This window comes from Emydura macquarii, unplaced genomic scaffold, assembly GCF_026122565.2.
Source record: "Emydura macquarii macquarii isolate MOO-44397 ecotype Brisbane River unplaced genomic scaffold, CSIRO-AGI_Emac_v2 contig_1305, whole genome shotgun sequence".
Taxonomy (NCBI): Eukaryota; Metazoa; Chordata; order Testudines; family Chelidae; genus Emydura; species Emydura macquarii.
In genome coordinates this window covers 831930-858954 of record NW_027131442.1, presented here as the reverse complement: position 1 = coordinate 858954, position 27025 = coordinate 831930, and the positions used below count along the sequence as shown (strand labels likewise).

The window sequence follows — 27025 nt, the reverse complement described above, 5'->3', positions numbered from 1 at the left end:
GTGGGCCTCAGGCTGTGCTAACTGGAGGAGGAGGAGCACCCTGTACTTTACTGAAGCAGGAAGTTAACCCCCCATGAAACAAAATATTCTACAACAGAAAAAGAGGCCCTGGCAGTCAGGTGGGCAGTTAAAGCCCTATGGTATTATCTGCTGGGCAGTCCTTTCCAGCTCATCACCAGCCATGTACCCCTCAGACTGTTAACTCCACGAAGGACACCAATGCCAGGATTATGAGGTGGGACATTTCCCTCCAGCCCTCTGAGTTTCAGGTCCTTCATCGTCCAGGCAGGGCTCACGTGAATGCTGACTTCGTCTCCTGAGTGGGAGGGGAGGAAGAAAAGGGAGGGCTGACATCACGCCCTAACTTGAGTGGGAGGGTGTGTGTCGGGGTGTATAAACCCCGCATTGGTCAGGAGGGAGGGTAACGCATGACTTTGGCAGAGGAAGTCACGCCCTCTTGCCCCTGTTGTGCATGCTCCTGGTGGAGGGAACAGATAAAAGGCAACCGGTCAGTTCAATAGGGGCTGGCTGAGGAGGAGGATGGATGTGCACAGCAGGCTCCTGCTGAAGAACCGTCAGCTCTCCAGACTTCCAAGGTGCGTATCCCAGACTACACTATGGAGGATCCACTGGATACGGAGGTGCCAAGCCACTGCCCGTGGAAAACAAGTCTGCAGGAGGCTCAAGGGTAGGAAATGACCCAGGGGATGCATTGGGAGCTGACACTTGAGTCCTTAATAAGGTTACCGGCTTCACGGGGCCCTGGGTTGGACTTGGAACCCAGTGGAGTAGGGTGGTCCACCCTGTGCTTGCCACTAGGCATTACAGCTGGGGGATCACTGATATAGACTGTTTGTTTGTTCTGCCCTGCCCAGAGGGCCGGAGCCCCAGACAGCTATTGTCAGCCCCAGCCAGGGGGCTAAGGGCTATAAACTGATTGTATGTTTCGCCCCGCCCAGAGGTACAGCAGGCAAACAAGAATGGCACTGAGGACTTTTTGTCATGAGGCCTGATGGGCCTGAAAGAAGAGGCGGCTCAGTGGGCTGTGCCTGGTATCACATTGTAACATGAACGGGGGCAACCCCTTTTTTATACAGCGTCTCTGTGACAGCTCCTGAGAGCAACTCGCCACTGGGTGGGTAGCAAACATCTGCAACAATGAGTGTGTGTGTGTGCATGTGCACGCAGCATGAATGAGCGTGTGTGTGCATGTGAGTGCATGTATGCGTGGAGTGTATGTGTGGGCATGCTGTGTGTGTGTTTCTGTGCGCCTGTGTGCATTTGCTGTGCGTGTGGTGTGCGTGCAGGCATGCCTGTGTGTGTGTGCGCTATATGCACATGCAGTGTGTGCATGCATCAGCGGGTGCGTGTGAGTGCTGTGTGTGCAGGTCCAAGTGTGTGTGTGCATATATCAGTGTGTGTGTGCCTGCATGAACATATTTGCGTATTGTGTGCATACATGAGTGTGTATGCATGGTGTGTGTGAGCCGTGTGTGAGTGTTGGGCAATGAATGTGGGTTTCCTGTTCATTCCAACATCTGTTTCCTGGGAAGGACCAGAGGCGGGGGTGGAGTGGGGGACGGGACAGAAGAGGGTGGTAGGAGAGGGTGTGCCTGAAGTTTCTTGGCTGCAGTGTCTTTCTGTTGATGGTCCAGTACCAGCGGCCCCACTCCTGAGCTGGTGACCTACGGTGAGTCCCCCATCCACCTGCTCTGCGAGGGGCCCAACTCCCTTCTTGATCCTGCCAGAGATTTGGGGGAGGGGAGAAGGGCTGGAGCAGGGATGCTGTTGGCTGTGTCCTTCTGGCACTGCTGCCCCCCTGCCTTCTGCTCTCCCCATTGCCTGGCACCCTCCATCCACCTCCCCAGATCTCTAAGGTGCCCAGCCAAGCACCTGGGGGGCAACACAGAGATGGGTAGACGGGAGGGGGTAGGAGGAGGTGCGTGGGGGGCGATGGAAATACTTAGCTGGTAACCTGGCTAAGAGAAAACAGATGCATCGTGAGTGATGCAGGGGGAGGGGTGGGTGGGTCCTGGCTGCTGCTGAGAATGGGTGACTCACACAGCCGGCGAGGGGTGGGGGGAATGGAGGGAAAAAGGGGGAAAGAAGGGGAGGCATTACTGTTGAGGAGGTGCCCAAATAGTGTGGGGATGGGGGCTAGTGAGAGGGAAAGGGGAGAATTGAAAGAGAGAGCGAAAGAGAGCGAAAGAGAGAGAGAAAGAGAGAGAGAAAGAAAGAAAGAAAGAAAGGGGTATTCATGGGATAGATGGATAGATAGATAGATATGTGTGTATGGGGATGGATGGATAGAGGGCTGGTGTGTTGTGGCCGGATAGCTAGATAGGGTATATGCCGTGGATAGCTAGCTAGCTAGCTGGTGTGCATGGAGATGGAAGAGAGCAATGGTGACTGGGGACGGCTAAGTAGACAAGCAGATGGAGGAATCCATATAGAGTTGGTAGATGAGCCGTTAATTGGAAGAGGCACCAAGGGAGGGCTGGCTAGCAGGTGGAACAGAGCATCCAGGCCCGGCTCAGGGGCATGGTACCCACAGGCCAACCTGGCTTTGGTCAGCGCCTCAGTGCTATCACCCTCCCAGCCCCCCTGGGACACTCGCTGACCCAGCGGGGGCAGATGGGGACAGGGGCAGTTGGTTCCTATGATGGACCATTGGTCTGACCCAGTATGGCTGTTCTTACCTTCTGCAGGGGGTTGTCTCAGACACACGATGGGGCTGTCATCATCAACACACATAGATTCCAAGGCCAGAAGGGACTGTTGTGAGCATCTAGTCTGACCTCCTGTGTAACACAGGCCAGAGAACTGACCCAAAATCATTCCTAGAGCAAAGCTTTTAGAAAAACAGCCCATCTTGACTGAAAAATTGCTGATGATGGAGAATCGACCATGACTCTTGGCAAATTGTCCTGATGTTTAATTGCCTAATCTACCTAGCTATCTATCTAATCTCCATGCACATTGCAGAAGCATTGCACAGCTATTGTGTCACACACAGGCTGCACACGTGTACGACATTGCACACACACATTTCATAGGGTTGTGTTGCACATACTGCAAAGTGCATGTCACACTGTGTGGTTGTCATGTCACACACATACATGTGACACGTTGCAGACACACAGCATGGCTGTTGTGTCGCATACATGCTACACAGAGTCTCATTGCACGTGACACACACCATACACACACTACCCGGCCATCACGTTAGACACGTGTGACACCTCACACATTACACAGCAGTCATGTCTGACACCCCACACACACACTGCACAGCTGTCGTGTCAGACTCATGTGTGACACCTCACACACACTGCACAGCAGTCCTGTCTGACACATATGTGCCTCCCCATACACTCTACACGGCAGTTGTGTCAGACACGTCTAACACCTCACTCACTCTGCACAGCAGTCATGTCGCACACGTTTGACACCTCACACACGCTGCAGGGCCGTCATGTCACGCACATGTGTGACACCTCACACGTGCTGCACGGCAGTTGTGTCACGCATACGCATGACAGCTCATGCAGGGGGCGTGGGGGTCAGGGCTGAGGGGGATCTGGCCTTCACTCTCAGGTGTGTAGCCTGGAGTGAGACAGCCCCTGCTTATGCCTCAGTTTCCCCTTTGGGGAATTGGGGGGCAGGCACATCCCCCAGGAATGAGGCTTCATGCATTGGGGGGGGGGGAGGGGGGAGCGGAGCGCCTGGCGAGTGGCGTGTGGTGCTGCCATAGAAATGCAATGATTATTTATAACATTTCCCACCACCCACAGCTGAGAGGAACAGGCTTCAGTACAACACTGTGCCATTAGTGAGTCACCCAGGCACTCCCAGCCGGGAGACCAGAGTTGGGGAAGGCTGTCACCTAGGGGCTGGGATATCTATCTATCTATCTATCTATCTACCTAAAACACCTGCCTCTCTCTCCTCCATGGTGTATATGCTGTGGTCAGACAGCATGGTGATGAGCCTCATGTAAAATGAGGGCACTAGATGGGTAGAAAGAGGGGGTGGATGGGGCTGGATGGACAGACAGAGCGTGGGTACGGGACAGATACAGTATGTGGGGTTGGAAGGTGCATATGGGAGAGACGAATGGAAGGATGAAAGGCTAAAGGGTGCATATGGGAGAGAGAGAGGGTGGGGGGATGGGTGGGTGGGTAGCAGGGCATCCCGTGACCCCTCTCCCCGGCAGTGTGGAAGTACAGTGCAGCCCTGCCCTGAGTGCCTCTGAGTCCCCTTTCCCCAGCCTTGGGCCTCTGCTGGCACACACAGCTCGTTTCCCGACAGGTCCCGTCCTGATGGTGCTGGCGATCGCTGTGTTCATGCTGCGTCGCTATGTCACACGAGCCCCCAGCTGGGGATCAAAGACACGACCGTGTCCTGCCTAGATTCCCGCCAGCCTCCTGGTCACTGTCCTGCAGACAGCATCCCACAGGGCTGGGGCTGATGGAAATGCTCAGAGTCAACGATTCAGTGGGAACAATTTGTTCGGCTCCGAGGGCATCTGCAGCTTGGCTGCTAGTTCTATTTCAGTAGCACATCAGGGCCCCGTTGTGCCAGGTGCCGCATGGACACACAGCCAGAGACAGGCCCTGCCCCAAATTGCTCACGCTCCAAACAGCCAAGGCAGGTGGGGAAACTGAGGCACAGAGCAGGGCAGTGACTTGCTTACGGTCACCCAGCAGAGGCAGGCCTTGAACCCAGTCTCCTGAGTGGCAGGCTGGTGATTTGGACCCTGGGCCACGCTGCCTCTAACGCCCAGCTCCGTCTCTGCAGTCCTACCAGGGTTCTGGAGTGCTGAGGCCAGGTCACCTTGCCAAGGGGTTCCAGGCCCCCGTGCCCTGCAGGAGCCAGTCCCCCTGGGGATGCCATAAATCAGTGTCTGCGGCCCAGTCACTGAGCGACCTCCGCGTCCTTCCCAGCTCAGCATTAAAATCCTGCTGACAAGGTTGTCCTCGCCAGTCCCCACGGTGCTGGCCCCCGTGCCCGGCCGGCACCAAAGAGGCTCTTAACTTCCCCAGATCACAGCCTGCTGGGGCAAGGAGCGGGTTCCTGGTACTAGGAGGCACGGTGACAGAGCCCCCACATAGCCCAGGCTGGGCAAAGAGGCGCAGAGACATGGAGGGGGCAGGAGCATGGGAGATGGAGCGGGAGGCCTTTATTGGGTCCCTGATCCACACCCCAAATTTCTCCCCTCCCCATTCAGCTGCTCTGAGCTCAGCATGTGTCTCCTCCTGAGCCCCCACCCTGGCTCTGTGTGGGTGGCAGCTAATACAGAGGTCCCCGCCGGGGGGAGCGACAGGCGCTCTGACCCCCCAGCTCCTCACTGCTCTGGGATGGGGGACTGGGAGAAACCCCAATGCTTCAGAGTGCTGTCCTGAGCGATAGGGGGCGCTGTGCTGCAGGGAGCTGGGCAGGGGCTCACTAGGGGATGCTGTCTCTGCACAGTCAGTGCTAAGCCCAATGTTCCCAAGGTCTCTCAGGCTGACAGGGTGAATTCGAATGGGCCGCCCTCAGTTTCCCTGCAGGTCCAACTAGGTACATTATCTCCCTTCAGCTCTTCTGCGCCTCTTCAGTGTAGCTTCTGCAGCCCAACCCAGAGGCAGCTGCAGCGCCACGCTGGCCAAGGAACCCCTACATAAACAGCTGCTGCACCCCACCCCAGCCATGATTGCCCTGCAGCGATGGGCACGGGATCCCTGTATAAGCAACTACTATACCCCCACCCCAGAGGTGGCTGCTTTGTAGTGCTGGGCGGGGCGATCCCTGTGTGGTGGCGCAGTGCGGCTGTTAAACAGCTGCTGCTGCTCTCCTCGGAGGCAGCCATATCTCAGTGCTGGTCGAGAGAATCATCTACAAACAGCTACTACATTCCACCCCAGAGGTAGCTGCATCTCCTTCTTGGGCAGTGGATCCATCTACAAACAGCTGATACACTCCATAAGGACATAAGAGAACATAAGCGCTAACACATGGGATCAGACCCTGGTCCATATTGCCTGGTGTCCTGTCTCTGACAGTGGCCCGTAACAGAGCTGCGGGGGCAGTGTACAGAGAGGGGCAATGATCGAGTGATCCGCCCCTGTCTTCCACACCCAGCTTCTGGCAGTCAGAAGTTTAGGGACACCCAGAGCTTGGGGGTGGCGTTCCTGACCGTCTTGGCTAAGAGCCATCAATGGACTTATCCTCCGTGAACGTATCCAGTTCTTTTCTGAACGCAGTTACATTTTTGGCTTTCACTGCATCTCACAGGTTAGCTGTGCGTTGCATGAAGAAGTACTGCCTCTTATTTGTATTAAACCTGTTACCTAAAATTTCATTGAGTGACCCCGGCTTTTGTATGTGTGAAAGGGTAAATAACACTTCCCTAGTCACTCTCTTCACTCCCTCACATCCCCTGCAGTGAAGACTGCAGCAGAGAATTCATTTAGTTTCTCTGCAATGGCCTTGTCTTCCTTGAGTGCTCCTTGAACACCTCTGTTGTCCAGTGGCCCCACGGACTGTTTGGCAGGCTTCCTGCTTCTGGTATACTTACCGAAACCTTTACTGTTAGTTTTTGCATCTTTAGCAAGTTGCATCTCAAATTCCTTTTTGGCCTGTCTAATTAGACTTTCCCATTTTACTTGCCAGAGTTTATGCTCCTTTCTTTTGCCTGTAGCAGCCTCCATTATGCTGCTGTTTAGCGCTGGCGGCCTTCTTTGGTCCTCCTACTGTCTTTTTGGATTAGGAATGTGCGTTTAGTTTGAGATCCAAGGATGGTGTTTGTAAATATCTCCATGCTGCTTTCAGGCATTTTACTCTTGTGACTGTGCTTTTCGATTTCCATCTAACCACCATCCTCATTTTCGTGTAGTTCCCCTTTGTAAAGTTAAATGTGCCTGTGGTGGGGTTTTGGTATTTCCCACCTCTTCCCCCACAAGGCTGCTAAATTTAATTACATTATGGACCAAGCGGTTTCGCTGTATTGACCCCTAGCACCAGATGCTGTGCGCCACTTAAGACTAAATCAAGAACCACCTCTCCCTTGGGGGTTCCAGGGCTAGCTGCTCCAGGAAGCAGTTGTTAATTGGTCTCTAGAAACTTTATCTCTGTATCTCATCCTGAGATGACGTGTACTCAATCAATATGGGGATAGTTTAAATCCCCCATTAGTATTGGGCTTTCTGTTTTTGTAGCCTCCCTGATGTCCCTGAGTATTTCAAATCACCGTCACCACCCTGGTCAGGTGGTTGGTAGTATATCCCTCCTGCTCCACTCTGATTGTTCAAGCATAGAGTTTCTATCCATTGAGATTCTATGGGACTTTTTGATCCATTTAAGACTTTTATTTTATTGGACTCTGTGCTTTCCATCACATTCAGTGCCACTCCCCCACCAGGACCTACTCTGTTATTCCTATATATTTGGTACCCTGGTATTACTGTGTCCCATTGATTATCTTCATCCCATCACATTTTTGTGATGCCTGTTATATCAATATCCTCACTGAATGCCAGGCATGCAAGTTCACCCAGCTTAGTATTTAGACTTCTAGCATTTGTGTATAAGCACTGGTGCATTTTTGTCATTATTCAGTGGCTTGCCTTCATGTGTGATGTTTAAATGGGACTCTTACATTTGACTGTTCCTCACCTGTACTTTACCAACTTCTTTCCTATCTTCTATATTAGGATATAGCTTTTCCCCAGAGGCATTTGCATCTCAGTATTGGGTGGGGGAACCCTGAATTAACAGCTGATCCACTCCCTCCCCAGAGGTAGCTGCATCTCAGCACTGGCCGCGGGCTTTCTCTGCAAAGCACTGACCTTCCGGGGCCTCTCTTTATGGTTGCAGGCTCAGAAAGGGACTCTCCCAGGAGCAGAAGGGAAGCGGGTAGGGCGCCATGGAGGAGCAGGGCGCAGGGCTGGCCAAGCGGCTGGCTACGCTGCTCTCGGGCCTGCTGGAATGCATGTGCTTCGCCGGCGTCATCTTCGGCTGGGCCTCGCTGGTGTACGTGCTCAAGGACATGTGCTACTTCGAGGAGCTGTGTGTGCCGGTGGCTAATGGCACGGGCAACGGCACGCAGGGTTCAGGTACGGTAGGGGGAGGCAGCACTAGAGTGCAAGTGGACAGCGCTGGGGAGGGTCCCCATATCAGGTGTGGCACCAGGGCCAGAAGGCTGATAATGCAACACCCTCATTTGCATACACAGGACTATTCATTTTGCCTCATTTGCATATCCCTAAATTAAGGTTCCTTCCCTTTCTGGTTCCCAACCTTGAGCTCCACCCACAGTGCCACCTGTTTCCCCTAAACACCCTCTCGGGCTGTGTGTGGGGGGAGGAGGAGGCAATTTAGGGGTGGTGGGTGAAGGGTGTGAGGGAGAATATTGGGGCAGGGGGCCATGTACATGGGAAGGGAGGGGGTGTCCGGGCAGGGGGTCTGCATCTGGGGGTGAATCCATGTTAGGGTCCCGTATCAGTGTTGGGATCCAGGTCAGGGATCTGTGGGGGGCATCGGGGTCCACGAGGGGTGTGTGGGAGCTGTATGTGTGAGGGGGGGAGGGGGATTGTCAGGTCAGCGTCTCAGGCCCTGCTCTCCCCAGACTGCCGGGCGCAGGACGAGCAGCTGTCGCTCATCTTCACCATCGGCTCCTTCATGAACAACTTCATGACCTTCCCCACCGGCTACATCTTTGACCGTTTTGGTACCAGGCCCGCCCGCCTGCTGGCCATGTGAGTGTGGGGAAGGGGGGGCTGGGGCCCCACCCCATTGGGATCCCTCCCCTGGACTGCATCCCCACCGGGACCCCTCCCCTGGGATCACTCGGGGCAGGAGGGGCTGCCCTCCCCCCTGAAGCCAGGCCTCATCTCCATGGGTTTGGCTAGCGGGTGTATGTGTGGGGGGATAAACCCCATGGAGGCGGGGGTGGGGGGAGAAGGTCCCCTAGGACAGGATCCCCCCTCCCTCCCCACTCTTCGTTTATTTCTCTTCCCCACTCCCCCACTTCCTCATAAGGTAATAAGGGATGCCAGGCGGGGCCGCACCTGGCCCATGTTATCCAGTAAGATCATCTGCCTCCCACTGCACCGCCCTGCCTGGGCCCACAGATCAGTGCCTGTAGCAGCTCCCCCCCAGTATCAGCTCCCCTCCCAGCCAACCCCACCCACTTCCACAACGTCAGCCCCCCCCAGCACAACCCCCTCCCTACAGCTGGGATGGGTGGCTGCGTCCCACGCCCTTAGGGTTCCAGTGCACCTGCAACTCATTGGGTTCCCCTGGGCTGAGTTAATATCTGTTACTGGCCAGGGATAATGTCAGCAGACCCTGTGTAGGCCGGGCCCGGGGACGCTAGTGCAGCCAGCTCTGGGCTGACTCCCCTCCGTCCCAGAGCGGGGCTAGCTGCTGCTGAGGTTGCACAAGCGCCTGGAAGGAAGTGGTCACGGCTAGCTTCCCCACAAGCTGTTCTGCCACCAGTTCAACGCTGCAGGGGATCTGCGGGAGCTTGGCAGTCCTGTGTCCCTGCTCCAGTCCCTCCCGCTCCGCTGTGGTCCCCCGCCAGGGTGACAGTTGGGGATGGGTCTTATTACCCCCACTATGAGCGGGATGACAGGGGGTCAGCCCCACAGCACAGTGCAAAGGCCTTCTGTCTGGGTGGGGGAGGCTAGGGGGTGGGGGGGAACTGGCACTAACTGGACCCACTGTCCTCTAGGCAAAAGGCTCCAGCTGCCACATGTCCCCACCAGGGCTCATCCACTCTATCTATCTATCTATCTATCTATCCATCCACTTACACGCATCCCATCCATCCATCTACACCCCATCCATCCATCCATCCATCTACCCATCGCTGGGTGCTAGCTGCAGGCAGGGCTGCCCAGGGATACTAACCAGCCAGACTGTAGCGCTCTAATCCTGGCACTGTCCTTAATCCGAACTAACTGCCCGGGGACCCCCTTCTTCACCCTTTAGAGCTGTGCACTCCTCGGTTCAGTCTCCCGGTGCAGACAAGCCGGCTGGCTGGAGCCCCAGTGTCCCAGGCTGTGCTGTGCCCATTTATGCCCCGGCTGCCAATACCCACCAATAGCCCTGTGCCCCCACACCAGCCCTGCCCCAGCTGCTGTGCAGGGTTGTCTGTTCTAGCCCTTCCGCCCTGGCCAGCTGTGCCCAGCCAAGCTGCTCTTACTGCTCCTAGCATCCAGCGGGGTGCAACCACCGCTCGCGGCTTGCAGCTCCTGGCTCGGCTTGGGTCCCCCTTCCAGCTCTGTCTCCTGCCCTCCGCCACTGTCACTGCAGGGTTAAATCCTGCCTCTGTCCCCCTTCTTTCCCTGCCCTCTCTCCTCCTCCCACTCCCTCCCTGCCTTTCCCTGCACCCCTTCTCCACCATCCCTCCCTCCCTGTCCTCCTTCTTTCTTCCACTCCCCCAGTCCCCCTCCCTTCCCCATTCCTGCCTCCCCCTTGCACCCCGTCCCGGCTCGCTCCCCAAGTGTCTAGCTCCCCCACTGTCTACCCCATCACTGCCCTCAGCCAGCGTGTCTCTTGCTTCCTGCTGCCCCCCAAGAGCTGTGGCTCCACATGTGGAACAGGAGCTGGAGTGGGGAGGGCTGCCCTCTGCCCCCACCCTCGGCCGCTCCCCGAGCCCTGCTCTGTGTCTGTGTGTTTCAGATCCCTTTTCACCAGCGGCACGCTGCTCATCGCCTTCTCCACGGCAGGTGAGGCCTCTGCCAGTGGGGCACCATGAGGCCTGCTGGTCGGAGCTGGGGTTGGGGCACAAAGCAGGGCCGGGCTCTGCCCCCCATGTCAGTGCTGGGGGGACCCAGCCCTTCAGTGTGGGAATGCCCCCACTGGGCAGGGAGCTCTGCCTCTGCCTGTGACCCAGGTGTGGGTGCATCGCTGCCTCCTGCTGGGCAGAGAGAGTCAGTCCTCGGGGCAAGTGTGTCTGGGCACCTGTGTGTGTGTGTGTGTGTGTGACACTTGCTAGGACTTGTTACGAAGCTCAGCAAGGTGTGTGTGTGTGTATGTGTGACACTTGCTGGGGCTTGTCACCAGGCCCGACAGGGTGTGTGTGTGTGTCTGTGTGTGAGACACTCCTTGGCAGAGGCAGCGAGTTACATGCTCCACCAATATTCAGGAACGTGGGCCCGGCTCCACCGATACCTCCAGCGGCGCTTGGCCGTGCAGGGGCAGAGCACAGTGGCCCGCAGGGCGGCCTGGCCATTCCGCTCCCCCTCCCCACCCATGGGCTTACAAGGCAGGTGTGGGGGGGCGGGACTTGGACCCCTTCTGGGCACCACCAAAAATTAGACAAACCTGGCGCCCATGCTCACTGGGGCCTAGGAGGCCTGATGGGGACGTGTGAGTGCTACGCTTGCTGGGAATTGTTATGAGGCCTGCCCGTGTGTGCGCGTGTTACACACGCTGGGGCTTGTTGAGAGGCTCAGCTGGCTGGGTCTGTGGAGCCGTTGCACCTCCGTCTCTGTGACGTGTGGCTGTCTGTGTGGTGGGCACAGTGCCTTGGACTGCGCGCGGCGTCCGGTGTGCGTCCGTGGTGTGTCGTTGACACGTGACCCTTGTGTGTCCCCTGCAGCCACGGCGCTGATTCTCTTCCCAGCTATGTGTCTGCTCTCCATCGGGGGGATCCTCCTCATCCTCACCAACATGCAGGTCTGACCCTCTGCCCTCCCCCCTCCTCCTCCCGCAGCCTGGTCTCACCCCTGAGAGAGGTGCCAGAGGTGGGTGGGGGCTGTGACTTGCCCCAAGCAATGGCTGAGTGATCTCCAGCTGGGCATTGAGGAGGGGGTGGGTTTGCTGCCCCCTGTTGGGCCTCATGAGGTGAGCAAGGCTGAATTAAGCAGATTGGAGGCTCATGGTGAATGTTTTCATGACCCCGGTATTAATGAAAGCAAAACCGTACCCCACTTATGACAATCCACAAGTCCGATAAGGGCTTGAATAAGGGCTGTGATGGGGCACACCCCCATCCCAATCCGGGCCAGGCTCAGGAGCTCCTCTGGACTCAAGCGCTACTGGACTGGCCCACTGGCAGAACCTGAAGAAGCAAGGTTAAAAAGAGGAGCTTGGCACATATGGGGCAGCACCCAGGAGCAAAGGTGCCCAGCCTCCGAAGTTGCTGCCGTTTGCTACAGAACAGAGAGAGAACAGCTGACAAGCCTCTGCCACACACATGGATTTAGGAGACCCAGGATAAGCTGATCACCACGGGACGGGTTGAATATAAACCCTGACCCAGACCCTTATAAGGAACCTCGGAGACTGAACGTCTTACTTGGGAGACCCCAGTACAGTTCCCAAGTGGGGAGAGAACTTTGGAAGAGGAATGCACACTGAGATGGCCTGTGTGTGGCGGCATTCAATGTTGTTTGAAAGAACAACGGGCAATGTCAAGGAACACGGTGAAGCTTGAAGGTAAGCACGACGGTTATATGAGAAAATGTGCCGACTGAAAGCTGCCCTCCTGGTGGGCATATAATGGAATGGGAGATTAGAAAGGTTTGACCAAACTTGCTCAAAGCTTCAAAAGCCAGCTCTCGGTTTTGCCAGTTGCTGTTAATTTGCTGACTTTCTTGCAAGAATTTGTCACAAGCTTCTGATCTCAGTTGGACTATTTTGAGACATGAGCGAAAAGAATTGGGAAGTGAAGCTGATAAGTCCTACCATGAAAAAGACAAATGTGCTGTAAAGCAAATATTTCCAGATGGCACAAGTGAGGAAAAAGGAAATTTTAGGTTGACTGCTTTTATCCTTTCCTTGACGAACGAAATGGGAACTGAAAGAAGAAGTGAACATTATGCTGAACTATACCGAGCTCAATGCTTACCCAAATGTATCAATTTTCAGCATTTGTAAGATACTGTGACTTGTAGGATGAGTGTGCTACTGGAATCATCACATCTTTGCACGACAAAGGTCTGAGTAACGTCTTCCCGAATGTTTTCATTGTGTTGAGGCTGTATTTGGCTGTGTCCATTGCCAGCTATGAAGCAGAGTGATCATTCCCTAAGCTTCATAAAAAATTGTCTTCAGCCAATGATGGCAGAAGCAAAGCTCAATGTTCTTGCTACCGTGTCAGTTGAATGGGACGTACTTCACATGCTGCCGTTCGAGGATACAATCACTGAATTTTGCAGCACTTAAAGCTCACAAGATGCCAGTTTAAACATTCAGCTTTTCATTGGACTCTTCCTATTTTATGTTTGTCCAGGAGGTGCATAAGAAACCTTTCTAATATCACATTCCATAAGGTACTCGTAAGTGCAGTTTTCAGTCAGCACGTTTTTTGGAGAATGGTTGTGCTTCCCTTCAAGTTCCACTGTTTTCTCGACATTTTCTGCTGTTCTTTCAAAGAAAGTTGAACGCCCTCACAGTTCACTACAGTTGTTTTACAAGAGTCAGCCTGGGAGGACCAGCTCATAACTGACAGGGCTTTCAGGACAAGGAGAGTTCCTTGATCAATCTTGGTAAGTTTCTTTCACAGATACTACCATTGCCTCGGCGATGCTGCAAAAAAACCTATATAGTTTCTGAACAAAACGGAGAAAGTTGATGGCTTCCATGCAAGAATCAAGGCTGTACGTTCCAGCTACGTTCAGGGAATGAGCTGTGCATGTATGCAGCTAGTGGGCTCAGTCTTTTCATCTGAGCTTGAAGATCTTCATACTTTCCAGACATGTAATTTGCGTTATCATCTGACTGACCTCTGAAGTTTTCAATAGCAATGTTGTTTGTGTCCAATAAAGACTTGATGGTCCGGAAGAGCAACTTGGCCATGTGGCTTTCAATTGGTATAAACCCAATGAAACACTCATATCTGGCGCCATGTAAGCCGTATCATAAAATGACCGATAACTTTTTAACGTGAGCGATAACAGGAATTGAATCGGTGATCAAAGAGCAGATTTTGCCTGTTTGACTTCACTTACAATGAATTCCAAAACATTATATTCCATTAGCTTGATGAACTCCGCACAGATTGTTTTCAACAGGTAGGAGGTTTCCATGGCATTTTAAACACTCAGACATGGATCAAATTTGGCAATGGGTTCAAGAAGACCTCGATAATTTCCATTTTCAGGAGAGCCAGTGTCATCCTCCCTTCCTCTAAATGCTAAACCAAGTTCAGCGAGAAACTTAACAACTGGCACAACAAGCCTTAAAGCTTCCCTCCGGTACACAGAGCGGCCCCCACGCGCTACACTGCGTGCAAAACTCCTCCGTTATCAAAGGCCATTTTTAGCCAGATCTTGGTTGATGCTAACAGCCACATTGCCCTCCTTATCACTGCTCTTCTGTCTGCCTTCTGTTCAGACAACTGGTAGGAAAAGTGGGTTGTCTCTTTCATCATGACTTTTGTCCTGGATTTCAGGAACGCTTGCCCTTTCTTCTGCCCTCTCCTGAGGAAACAAGTTCATAGCCATATCTTCACTGTGATTATTATTTTCTGAGCAAGATGGCCCAGCCTCTTTGGAAGATGATTCGGAAGCTATACTAGCAGAGAAATAGTTAGTACATTTGGGCAACTTGCTTGCAGTCTTCTCGCTTTCTAACTTAGCTTTCCCTCTCGCTGCTCCGCTTGGAAATTGTCAACTGACATCTTGTTGAAGGGAGATTAAAACAATAATAATGAAGCACTGTGCAGGGCTACCAATAGCAGCCAGAAACCAGCAATGAGAGCCACCCGCTCACACCTCTGTCGCCAGCAACTGAACTTCTGAAAAACACGAATTAAACGTTAAGCGTGAAAGCTTAAGAAACGGGGACAGAATCAGTGTCAGCAGGGGCCACAAACGATTCTTTTGGTCTTTTCTTTTTTAGTGTTAGAACGAATACGATCAAAATCTCCCTCGTATATAGTGTCTAGGATCAGAGCCCCACACAGGAAAGCAGAGGCCCGGGAGTGAGGGTTTGATGGGAGGAGATGCCCCCAGCTCCAGTTAAGCCGCTGCCAGTTGAGTAATGGGGGCAGGGAACAGGCCTTCCTTCAACCCGGCTCCCCAGAGACTCCAGATCCCATAGCCCTGCCTGAGCCTGGCTCCCTGGGAGATCTCCAACCCGATAGCACCCCCCTCAATCCGACTCCCCAGAGACACCATACCTCATAGTGCCACCCCCCCTTCCCAGCTCCCTGGGGGATCCCAGACTCCCCTAGTGCTCAATCAGTCCCCATCCCAAGCTCCGGCAGGATTGGGGTGCCCGAGGCAGTGTTGATGATCGGCTCTGGGGGTGTCTCATTCTTCCAGGTTGGGAACCTGTTTGGGAAGCACCGGTCAACCATCATCACCCTCTACAATGGGGCCTTTGACTCCTCCTCTGCTATCTTCCTCGTGATCAAGGTGAGCACCAGGGTCCCAGCTTTGGGGGATGTAGGGGGAGAGGAGGTGGCTGGAGGGGAGAGCAATGGGGAGGGTGGGAGGGATGGGGGACAGGAGAGACCCCCTGGAAACCCCAGCCTGAGTGTCCCTCTCCTGCCCCCAGGAGTGACATCAGATAACGCCTCCCCCGTCACTGACCTGGGCCTGGGGCCCACCAGATCCCAGCAAGTGGAGGGATGGGATAGCTCGGAGGTAGACAGTGGAGCCCCTGGGAACGCTGGACCTGCTCTGAGACCTAGAATTGTCAACTTTCTAGTTGCTGAAAAATGAACATCCTGCCCTGCCTCTTCCCTGAGACCCCGCCCCTGCCCCGCCCCACCCCGAGACCCCGCCCCCACTCATTTCTCTCCCCTCTCCCTCCGTCGTGCATTCTCCACCCCAAGCCCCCCATCACTCACTCCCCCTTGCCCCCTGCGGGGATGTGGTTGGTCCATGTGGTGAGGGGCCAGGGCAACCAGGGCACAGGTGGGGGTGCCCATACCCACCCCTTGGAGCCAGTCTGGAAGGCAGCCACCGCTGTTGGTCAGGCGTCTACACCAGGGGGCTCCAGCAGCAGCTGCTGTTCTTCCCGCCTCCCGGTGGAGCCAGGTTCTCTTTTAAACTGGACTTTCTGGTCAGAAACTGGACACTTGGCCACCCTACTGGGATGGGATCCCCCCCCCCGCCCAGGAGAGAGATGGCTGAGCCCCTGGGAACGCTGGGGCCCTGAGTTTCACACTGCTGGCAAGAGTTAAGTGTATCTCATATTGTCTAATAGCTGTTTTTTCTTAGCTCCCACCTGCTGACTCAGATTGTCTCAAAATTTTGCTCTGCCTCATGGGGGCCCAGGGCAGGGCTAGTGGTGCAAATTTGGGGTCCATTGAGCAAGGAATTCCTCAGATACACCCCCCCCCCAAATCTCATGACATCCAAATTTCCCAGTTCTTATCACCCTTTCTGCATGCCCCTGGGGCTCATGCTACGTTCCCATCCCCCCCTAGACTGGTCTCACCCACTCTGGATTGAGCTCAGCTCACACCTGGTCCCCCCCACCCGCAGGGGAGCAATATTGGGTTAAAAGGCGGCTCTAGAGAAAGCTGCTTGTGTGTGTGCAGCAGGACTGGGGCTGTCGCAAGCCAGGGGGTTTGCCAGGGTAAATGGATGGCTCCTGGTGGCTGTTGAAGCCAGGCAGGTGCTGGGCGTTGGAGTTCTTCTCTTGGCAGCTGCAAATGGGTGTCGTGCAGTGTGGGGGTGGCGGAGGTTTCAAAGAAGGTGCCCTGGAAATTTTAGAAGGGGAGAAAGTCAGCGTAGCCCAGTGGAGAGAGCACTCAGCTGGCTCTCAGGCCACCTGGCTTCTATCTCCTGCTTTGACCTTGGGCCAGTCCCATCCCCGCTCTGTGCCTCAGTTTCCCCGCCTACCTTTTGTGTATATGGCGTTGGCTGTTCAGGGCAGGAACTGTCTCCCTTTGGATGTACAGCACCTGGCGCGGAGGGTCCCTGATCTCCATGCAGACCACGAGGTGCCACTGGAACCCCCCAAATAGCACTGTACCTCTTGTCATGGATTCCTAGGGTCTGTGCCATACCCCTGGGGTGCATTTTTAGTGTGCTGGACCCCCACTGGCTCAGGCGGCCTCTACGTTTCTGAGTCTTTGGGATCCAGCACCCCCTTTCTCTCTGCTGCTCTCCACTGCCAGAGCAGTTGGGATCAACTTCCAGAGAAGCTTTGCCAACATAGGGCACCCCGCACCCCACGTGAATCTGCAGCCTCCCCCACCCAGGCAGCCGTTTTAAAGCCAGGCGCAGCACGCTGGCCACTTACTGCCTCTCGTGCGCCCCCTCGTGGCCAGAGATGCCTTTGCAGCACCCCCACCTCTGTTGTCTGCTTCCCAGGGCGCCCTATGTCAACACCACACAGGCCAGAGGAAAAGAGAAATGTTCCCCACGCAGGCTCCAATTTATTCAGCCCCTTGGTATGCGCTGGAACATCCAGGCCCCAACCCCAGGGCAGCATGAGCCAGTCTGCAAGCGAGCCACAGCATCTCAAATGTGTGTTTCTGGCTCAGCCGGCGCCGTCTCCTCTCTGCCACCCCCTGCTGCCTTTTGTAAGGGATGCTCTGGTTCCTCCTCTGTAATCGGGGTTGGCGTAGCCCCAGCTCTGCGGCTCACGGCAAGCCGCCCCGTGACACCAGGGCACCTGGAACGCAGCCGCTGGAAGTCTGTGGGTTAGTATGAGAGGGGGGCTTAGGCCGGAGTTCTTGCTGGGCATCCAGGTTCTCCCTCGGAGCCCCAGTGGCTGTCAGCCCCCACGCCGCGATGCCCCCAGATCCCCAGCCAGTTCTTTCCCTGCAAGGGGCAGCGATCGCAAGGTACATCGGTGGACAGAGGACGCCTAAAATATCATCAAACGTCCCCAGACGGTCGTCACCCCTCCCCTCTGGTGGGCCGGACCCCTTAGCCAGCTGTCATGTCCTGCAGTCGGCTCAGACCAGCAAGGGGTCGGGTCACCACTTGGCCTGCACACCTCTGAGTGCCTTACCATGCTGTGCTATCTCGCCCAGACGCCCGGCCTCCTGCTCTGTCCGTCTCTCTAGCAGGCACCAGCAGCCATGTCCACTCCAGCCTCTACAGATCTGGGCCTCTTGCCATGGCACTGCCCAGATGCACAGCGAGAGACAGGCCCTGCCCCAGCTGAGATCAGGGCTCCCTAGCCACAGAGATTCCCACTGCTGCCTGGGTTCTCTCCTTTGGATTTGGCTGTGAGCTGCTTCCCCCGCAGGCCATGGGGTGTATGTGTCAGCTGCATGGGAACAACAGACCGGAGGTTGTGTCTCTGCAGCGAGGGACAGCTGAGAGAAATAACTCTGGGATTTCCCATCCCAGCCTGTGAACGGCTCCTGAGTCACCCGGAGGAATTTGGGCGCTGGGGCGTGGTCTGTCAGGAGAAAGTGTGGGCGTGGTTAAACCGGGGTTCTGGAAATCAGCCCATGGGGGCGCTATTCCTAGCCTTGTCACTGATTCGCCGTTGGCGGGGAGGGCGGCAGGTTGAGTCACTTCCTCTCCCCATGCCTCAGTTTCCCCTGGTCTGTTTAGACTGTGAGTTTTCCAGGACAGGGGATGTCCCGTGCTATGTGGCTCTGCGGGGCCTTGCACATTGGGGGGGCTCTTGATCTCCGTCGTGGTCTATGCAGAGGCTGGCACAACTGGGGCCCTGGTCCTGGCTGCAGCCTCTGGGAGCCACCCTAATAACAACATAGGTCTTGTGCGGCCCCGTATTGCACCCTCTGACAGCTTCCTTCTCCCCTTCGCCCACAGCTGCTGTACGAGCGCGGCCTGACCCTGAAAGCCATGTTCCTTTTCCTCTCTGCCTGCAGCGCCTGGCACCTGATCCGCACCCTCTTCCTAATGCCTAGGTGGCACATCCCCTACCCACTGTCCTCAGGATACACATACGGGTGAGCCCCCCTCCTCCCATCTGTCTCCTGTGGACCCCCTCTGCTCCTCATGGGCCTCTCCACCCCCCATCTGCCTCCCATGGGTCTGCCTCTCGTGGGCCCTTCCACTCCACCATTTGCCTTTTGTGGGCCTCGCCGCCGCCCCCTGTTTGGCCCTCTGCCCCCACTTCTGCTTCCCATGGGCGCCTCCGTCACAGTCTGTCTCGTGCCGCCCTGTCTCAGGAAGAGGGCATGCTGGGTGCATGGGGCTCAGCCCCAGAGCAGCACCAGTGCTGGACCCTTGGGAATGATCCTGCCATAGCCGCCAGACCCTGCTGTCTCGGGGCTGCAGGTGGGTGCTGGGGTCCCCTAGCTCTTGCATGGGTGGGTGCTGTCTCTGGCCATCCCCTGGGGCGGGCACTGACCAGCTCACTGTGTCCACAGACTGAGGTGCCAGAGGCAGGGGTGCTGTACCCAGGAGGAGCGGCGGCCAGGCTTGAATGATGGAGCTGACAAGCCCGGCGACCTGCGCTCGGAGCTGGGCCTGGGAGATGCTGATGCTGGCAAAGCCATCCTGGGCAAAGGTAGGGTTGGTCCAGGCCCCCTGAATTCCTCCTCTGCCTCCCAGGGCCCCACCCAGCGAGCCCCCAAATCTGCCTCCACCCCACAGCTCTCCATGGCCCCCAACAAACCCCCTAAATCTCCCTCCACCCTTGAAGCTCCCCAGTGAGCCCCCCAACCTCTCCTCCACCCCTGCAGCTCCCTATAGCCCTAAGGGAGCCCCCCACATCCCCATGGCATGGATCCACGGGTCTGGTGTACTGTGTTGGCGGCCCAGTGCAACTGGAGTTGCCTGGTGACTGTTCTACAGGCCTAACATAGTTTTAGTTGCTTGCTTGGCTGTTTTGACCCTTACTGGACCCTAAGCGTCCAGCATCAACACACTGGAGCAGCCCCTAGGAGGACCCCTTCAGTGCCCCAGACCCCCGCTCCCCCTTTTAGGGTCTCACGCTGTCGGTAGGGCAAGCCGCTTGGCTTCACCGCCTCCTGGGAGCGAACCTTAGAGTGACCAGCATTCCGGCTGCACTCTGCGAGCTCCCCGCAGCTGGGTGCCAGAGAGAGCCTGGTGCCCCCAAAGGAAGCCGTGCAGCCCCCAGGCCTCCAGCCTCCGCAGTGACTCAGCCAGCGCTGGGAACGCAGGAGGGCTCAGCAGACGGCTGGAGTCCTCGATTAGCAGAGAGACGTGCAAGTTGCAGACGGGTCCGTCTGGGGCAGCCCCGGGCCCTCTGATCCCGCTTTGGTCCCAGGGCAGGAGAAACTCCAGCTTCCAGCAGCCCCCGCTTAACACCCCCTGCACCGGGCCCCTGCTCGGTCTTTTGTTCTTGTTCCTGGGCAAAGGCTACCCCCCTGCAGGTGCCAAGGTGGCACAAAGCTGCCTCCCCCCCATGCCACAGGGTTGTGCCGAGGGCAGCGGAGCCCCAGCCTGGCTCCCCGGCATCGGCCCTGTCCTAGCCGGGCACATCTGGCCATGGGAGCCTGCAGGGGCAGCAGGAGGGGCTGGGGGGTGGTATGTGGCCCAGTATGGGTAGCCACAGCCACCTGGGCTGGTGTGGGTGAACCCGCGGGGCTAGAGGAAGGCATCCATGTGGCACGGGGGGTGATCCCTGCTCTCCATCCTCATCCTCTCTCCAGTCTTCACAGCCCCTGGTCACTCATTCCCCTCATGCCCCTGCAGCGCTCCCGTCCGCCTGGATCCCCTGGGCAGAACCCCCCCCCCACCCCGAAATTCCCCTCCAGCCCTGGGGCTAACACTGCGGTGCACTCTATCCATCCCCAGGGGAGTCGGGGGCCGGGCCGGGCCACGGGGAGCCCCCCGCCCTGTCATTCCGGGCCTGCATCTTCTCCAAGCTCTTCTTCTGGCACCTCACGTGGTTGTCGGTGATGCAGCTGCGGCACTACCTCTTCATCGGCACCCTCAACCCCATGCTGGAGCACCTGGCTGCCCGGGACACTGCGCTAGGTAGGGGGCGCCCAGCTGGGGCGTGTGGGGGCAAGGGTGTAACAAAGCAGGCAGGGATGGAGAAAGAGAGAGGATCTAGGGAAGGCCAGAGGGAATGGAGCAGGCAGGGATGTCTCTGAGCTGGGCAGCTCTGCCTCCTGCTATCTGGCAAGTTGGGTGGACCGGTCGCTACGGATGGAGGGAGGAGGAGAACTGAAGGAGGGAATGGGGGAGGTGGGAAGGGAGGCAGGAACAAGTACAAACCTGTGGCCTTTCCTGCCCCGCATCTCGAGTGGCCTGACGAGGCTGGTACTGTTGTCACCCAGGGGAAACTGAGGCAGAGGGTGGTGCAGTGGCTTGTCCAAGTCACTCAGGGCTGGGAGTGGGACCCAGGCATGTGTGGCCCAATGCTGGCCACCCACCACTCCGTTCGATCCAGGAAGTAAGCAAGGCGGAGAGGGCGGAGGGAACAGGGCGTCCCCGTGGAGTCTCATGCCGTGCCGACTGTCTCTGTTCCCAGTGAGCACCTACACCAACGCCTTCGCCTTCACCCAGCTCTGCGGGGTCCTGTGCGCCCCCTGGAACGGGCTCATTTTAGACCGGCACAAGCGTGGGAAGAGCAAGCAGGGCAGCGCCAAAGGTAATCGCCCCGTTCTCCTCACAGCTGCTCTCCCTGGTGCAGTGAGCATCCGCACAGCAGTGTCCGGCCGGGGCCCCGGTGCTGTAAGCTTCCCTGCAGCGGTGCCCTGTGTCTCTGCCTGGCCGCGCTCAGCATCTCTCCTGTCTCTCAGGCGGCTCGGACTCGCTGGCGGACCTGCGCTCCTGCGTCCTGTCGCTGGCTGTGACGGCGCTGCAGTGCGTGGCCTTCTCGGTGTGCGCCTCTGTGCCCGTGCTGCCCGTGCAATACGCCACCTTCATCCTGCAGGTGCTGAGCCGCTCCTTCCTGTACGGGGGCAATGCCGCCTTCCTGGCCATCGCGTGAGTCACCCAGGGGGGCACGGGATGGGGGAGGGAGAGATCCTAGACCTAGAGAGGACAGGGGGGTACAGATGGGCCAGGGGAGCAGAGCTGGGGTGGAGGAGATGGAAGGAAGGACTGGCAGGGTACAGAGATGCCCAGCAATGGGCGATCGGGCAGGGTACACCTTTGGCCCGTCTCACAGCAATGACCCCCCCCCCAGCTGTAACACCCCTCCCTCCCGGGTCTCCACAGATTCCCTCTGGAACATTTCGGGAAGTTGTACGGGCTGGTGATGGGCCTGTCAGCCCTGGTGTCGCTCCTGCAGTACCCCTGCTTCGCGCTCATCAAGGGACCGCTCAACGATGACCCCTTCTATGTGAGTGTCCCGTCCTGTTCGCGGCCTGGGGGATCTTCATGGACACCCCACAGTGGGACACAGGGGGTGCCCCATACGTGGCCTGGGGGAAATTTATCGACACCCCGCAGTGAGAGACAAGGAATGCTCTATACAGGGCCTGGCTGGGAATTGATCAACACCCTGCAGTGAGAGACAGGAAGTGCATGCCCCATGTGGGGCCAGGGAGGAACTTTATCGACACCCCGCAGTGAGAGACAAGGAATGCCCCATATGGGTCAGAGGAACTTTATCGACACCCCACTTTCTGTCTTGTTCAGAATCTGATTCTCCCCATCTCCCACCCAGGTGAACATTGCCCTCATCATCGTCATCCTCTTGGCCTTCGTCAGCCCGTTGGTGGTGCTGCGGGAGTGTCAGCGCCAGGAGAAGGCTCGGGAAAAGCAATATGTCGACTCGCCCGCCATGGCCCTGGATAAGTCCTCCGGTGTGGAGTCCTCCATCTGACCCCCCTGCCAGCAGGGATCTTCGGGGACCGCTCCCCTCCAAAAGGGAATGAGGAAAGGGAATTAAGGGGCGCAAACTGAGCCCCAGCCAATTCTGAGCTGTGTCCCTCCAGCTCAGCTTTGTCACTGCCATCTCCGCTCCAGCAGTGAGGGTCACAATGGGTTGTTTTTATAGATACTTGATTTTATAGGGTTTTTAGAGCCCAGTTGGAATAAATCCTGCCTTTCTCTCTCCCTGCTCCAGGAGGTGTGGGGTGTGGCGGGGGGAGGCATGTATTCCAGTTCCCCTAATGGGAAAGGTGTATTTCAGTTCTCTGTCTTTCATTCTCTTTTACTACAGAGATTTATTTTCGTGCTCCTTTGTTATAACGAGGAAGAGAGATGCCACATAAATGCTAATGAAGGACTAACCCAACTCTGCACTTAGCATTCTCCCAGGGTCACCGATCCTACGACTGGAGGCCCCTGGCCCTCTCTGCCCAGCTTGCGATCATCTTGTCTCACCACCTAAACCTCACCCAGCGCCCCTCACCAGAGGTGCCTGCATGGCGCCCGGGTCCAGAGCGTGTGGTCTGAGACAGGCATCCAGTTTTGAATCAGTGTCTCTCAAGCGCTGGAGAACCCGCCATCCAGGGGGTGGGGGAGATGATCCAGGAGTTAGTTACCTTCCGTGTTAAAAACACACCCCTTATTCCCCCTCTGAACTTAGCAAGCTCCAGTGCCCAGCCATTGCCAAATTGAAGAGGCCCCTGCTCTGAGAAATCTCTCCCCCCCACAGGGTGGGCTACACCAGGAGCAAGTCCCCCCGGAAGCGTCTCTTGGGTGAGCTAAATGGATGGTGCCCCCCGAGCCTCTCAGCCTATGGCAGGTGCTTCAGCCCTCGGCTCAGTCTTGTCGGGCTTGTCTGAGCCCTTTGCTGGCTGGGAATGTCCTGGGGGGAGGCCGGACCCCAGAAGTGGACGCAGTCTCCACTAATGGGCTCTCTAGTGCCGTATGCAGTGCTAACTCCACCGCCTGACTTCATGCCCGGCTGGGGGTGACTTCCGGCCCCTCTGCCCACCCTGGCCTTTCCCTGCCTGCACGGTCCCCTGGCCCAGCCCCATGGAGCCTGCAGAATCCTTGGTGCCATGGTGCCCCGGGGCAGAAAAGAACAACACCTGGGGGTGAAGAGTGAAGCATTTTATTGCAGGGAATCACAGGCAATGACCGAGTGCGGGGGTAGGGGCTGCCCCTCCTGGGGAGACGGGGCAGGGCTGGGAGGAGAGCCGAGACCAGGGAGCCGGGGCACCTCCGGCAGGGCAGAGCAGGGAGTCCCAGGCCAGCGGAGCGGTGGAGGCGGTGGGACCCGTATGGGGGGAGCAGACCCCTCAGTACTCGCAGATAAAGGGCATGCTAGTGCTGCAGCCGATGTTTCTCCAGTGACCACCTGGCAGAGGAAGAGAGGTTGGTGTACTTTCGGCCGACCCCTGGCCTCCCAGCCCCCAGCAAATCCCAGAACCCCTGCCCCACACTCCATGGCCCCGCCTAGCCCCAGTTCCTCTGCCCCACATCTCATTGCCCCACCTATCCTCGGATCCCTTGCCCCACACCCCACCAACCCTCAGATCCTCTGGCCTCCACCCCATGCCCCACCTAGCCCCAGATCCCCTGCCCCAGGGCTCTTTTTTCCCCCCACAAGTAGTGAATAGATCCCCATCTCCGCCCTGCCCGGCCCCAGGAGGTTCCTCACCTGAGGTGCTCAAGGCAACACACTTTTTCCAAAGGAACCGGCGGTGGGGGTTACCATGGGCCCAGTTGGAATAGTTCCAATGGCTGCGGTCGATCCAGCTGCAATTCACGTGCCAGAACTGTGGGGAAAGGGCTGGGGTAAGATCAGCGCTGTCCCAGGGCACCCCGGGAAACCCCCCGCATCGCCCCAGAGGTCGGGGCCAGGAGCCGCTCCTGCATTGGAGCCAGGCAGGGGCCGGGGGCCACAGCGAGGGGCTTTGGGTTCGCTGGGATGGGGTCAGACTCCAGGGCAGGATGCACTTGACACCTGCTGGCACCGGTCTCTGCCCTGGCACCAGCCCCAGCATCTCCTGGGCAACGAAGATCAATGGGCCCCACTGAGACTCTCAGCCACTCGGGGGGCAACTGGGACACACCTCTGAGTCCCCCAGACCTGCCTCACAGGGGGTGGCCTGGGGCTGCCCGGAGCAGGGTCCCGGTTGGGGATGCACTGAGCTGCTGTGGGGATAGATTGCCTTCCTCAGCTCTGCCCTGGAGGGGATGCCCACCTCAGAGCTGGCAGGGGCCCAGATGGGGGAATTTGGGGGGCCCTGGGCCAGGCTTGGAGGGGGGGGGCGGGGCAGCAGGGTCAGATGCTCTCCTTACCAGGTGGAAGGTGGTGCCCCCAATCCACACCTGGCCCTGGTTGGTGCGGCAGCGCGCCACGTTGCGCAGTTTCTGGTTGACAGACTCGCTGTGGATGGAGGCCAGGCGGCCACGGTAGCAGCGGGCACAGAGTTTCTGTGGGGAGAGGATGGGGGGAATGGGGCAGCCACAGCCCAGGCACAGAGTCACGTCCACCAGCTACCACCCCACGCACCAGCCATTGCCCCCATGTGCCATCTACTCTCTCCATGCGCCCTATGCCACCCCTACACACCCCACACCTTCCCTGCACCTACTCCACTGCCCCCAGGTCCTTTCCACTGACTCCACGTCCCCTCCACCACCCCACATGCCACCCACTGTCTCCATGGGCCCTCCAGCACCCCCATGAGCCATCAACTGTCTCCACGCCCTGTATGTCACCCCTACATCCACTTCCAATGTCCCTAAGCCCCCACCATCACACCACGCGCCATCCACTGCCTCCAGGTGCCCTGCACTGCATTCATGGGTGTCCCACCCCACTTCCTGACCCCTCTGCGAGTCCTCCCCGCCACCTGTCCCCCCTGCCCCCACTCACGTCAGCGTTCCAAAATGTCTGGCAATTGTTCACAGCCACATAGCGATAGGTGCGGCCCTCTTCACCCGGCACGGTCATCCTGAAGCTCTCGCTCTCCGTGGGGCACGGTGGCTCCGGCTCCCCGGGCTTCACCTCGTCCTGCTCAGCTGTTCCCTCCTGCTTCAGGTGGCCCTCATCTGGGGGAGGAGGGCAAGAGACACCAACTTGCTCTTCCAGCCCAAAGACGCAGCCCAGACCTCAAACCCTCCATGGAGGAAGGGAGCAGGTCTAGTGGCCGGGGACACAGGTGTCCAGGATGGAGAGTCGGGAGGTCATCAGGGGATCAGGGGACCGAGATATTCAGGATGGAGAGAGTCAGGGATTACTGAGGAGTCAGGGGACCCAGGTGTCCGGGATGCACTGGGTCTGTGGGCTAGCTAGAGTACAGGTCGGGGGTAACAGAGCCCTTTGATATCCTTGCTGGGGTCTGATCCAAGCCCATAAGGCCCCTGCTATGTCTGCCTGGGGAGGGGAGGTTCCTATTGGGGTCAGGCTCCCCCCATGGTGGGGGATGGGCTGTAGCCAGGGGGATGCGGGCACCAGGACTTACGGATCTGGCGAGCAGAGACGGCCCCCAGCAGGGCGAGTGCCAGGACCAGGAACAGCTTCATCTCCGGCAGACCTGAGGGGGGAGGGCCCGGACGGCCGTGAGACAGAGACAGATTGACCCCTCCCGCCCAGAATCCCCCCGCTGAGCCCAGACTGACCCACCTGCCTACAGCCTCCCCCCACCTGTACTGGCCCCCCAACTAGAGCCCCTCCGCCAATGAGCCCAGATGGACTCCCCACTTTCTTGTGCCCTTCCCTGAATTTGGACTGACCCCTGCCTAGGGACACCCCATCACTGACCTCCTCTGGGCTGATGACCGCCCCCCCAACCAAGGCAGGTTTTCCCAGCTAAGGTAGGGCTGGGCCGAGCAAGGGGGGAAGGAGGGAACCCAGGGCCATGGCTCACCTGGAGGGGTGGGGGCAGAGGGGCTGTCACTAACTTGCCCTGCCACAGGATATATGGGACCGAGAGTGCTGAGCATTGCCAGGTCTTTCTGGGCATTCGGGAAGTATCAGGGCAGCCCAAGGGGCCAACAGGGAGGCCACGCAACCCCAGGCTCCATGGCAGGAGCTGAGTCACCTGCTGGAGTCAGACAGGGAGCTGCCCCTGGCACAGACAGGTGAATTATGGGAGTTGCCTCCCCAGGGCATCCAGCACTGGTTGCTGAGAGAGCCAGGCCCCAACTGAGTGACCCCCCCCCCCCCCCCAGGCGAGTCCCTGTCACCACCCATGACCCCTGGGATCACCCAGAGATCCCCCCCGTCACCTCTGTGATGGCCGTTTACCCTCGGTGAGCTCTGACAGCTCCAGCCATCCAGGACCCTTATATTGGGCTGGAGCAGGAAGCTTGGGGTGGGG

The 27025-nt window shown here is 57.6% G+C and overlaps 2 protein-coding genes across 3 annotated transcripts in view; one reads left to right on the top strand and one right to left on the bottom strand.

Annotated features, from left to right (window-relative positions):
- SLC43A3 (solute carrier family 43 member 3) overlaps window positions 1-23035 on the top strand; it is a 32434-nt gene extending 9399 nt beyond the window's left edge. The window contains exons 2-13 of one of the 2 annotated variants that reach the window (XM_067550736.1): window positions 7858-8096; window positions 8609-8738; window positions 10669-10715; window positions 11591-11667; window positions 15261-15353; window positions 18687-18826; window positions 19250-19389; window positions 20643-20825; window positions 21325-21444; window positions 21596-21782; window positions 22017-22140; window positions 22468-23035. In XM_067550736.1, the coding sequence (XP_067406837.1) occupies window positions 7907-8096; window positions 8609-8738; window positions 10669-10715; window positions 11591-11667; window positions 15261-15353; window positions 18687-18826; window positions 19250-19389; window positions 20643-20825; window positions 21325-21444; window positions 21596-21782; window positions 22017-22140; window positions 22468-22626 (1590 nt within the window). In that variant the 5' untranslated portion in view covers window positions 7858-7906 and the 3' untranslated portion in view covers window positions 22627-23035. The remainder of the gene's footprint in view (window positions 1-7857; window positions 8097-8608; window positions 8739-10668; window positions 10716-11590; window positions 11668-15260; window positions 15354-18686; window positions 18827-19249; window positions 19390-20642; window positions 20826-21324; window positions 21445-21595; window positions 21783-22016; window positions 22141-22467) is intronic. The other variant, XM_067550737.1, reaches the window with a different exon arrangement.
- A 754-nt stretch (window positions 23036-23789) lies between these two features.
- On the bottom strand, window positions 23790-27025 carry LOC137154887 (proteoglycan 3-like). The gene is made up of 6 exons (XM_067550735.1): window positions 26953-27025; window positions 26168-26239; window positions 25579-25754; window positions 24999-25133; window positions 24355-24472; window positions 23790-24051 (listed from the first exon to the last, which is right to left on the bottom strand). Exons 2-6 carry the CDS (start codon window positions 26226-26228, stop codon window positions 23993-23995), a joined length of 549 nt encoding a protein of 182 aa, XP_067406836.1. The 5' UTR covers window positions 26229-26239; window positions 26953-27025; the 3' UTR covers window positions 23790-23992.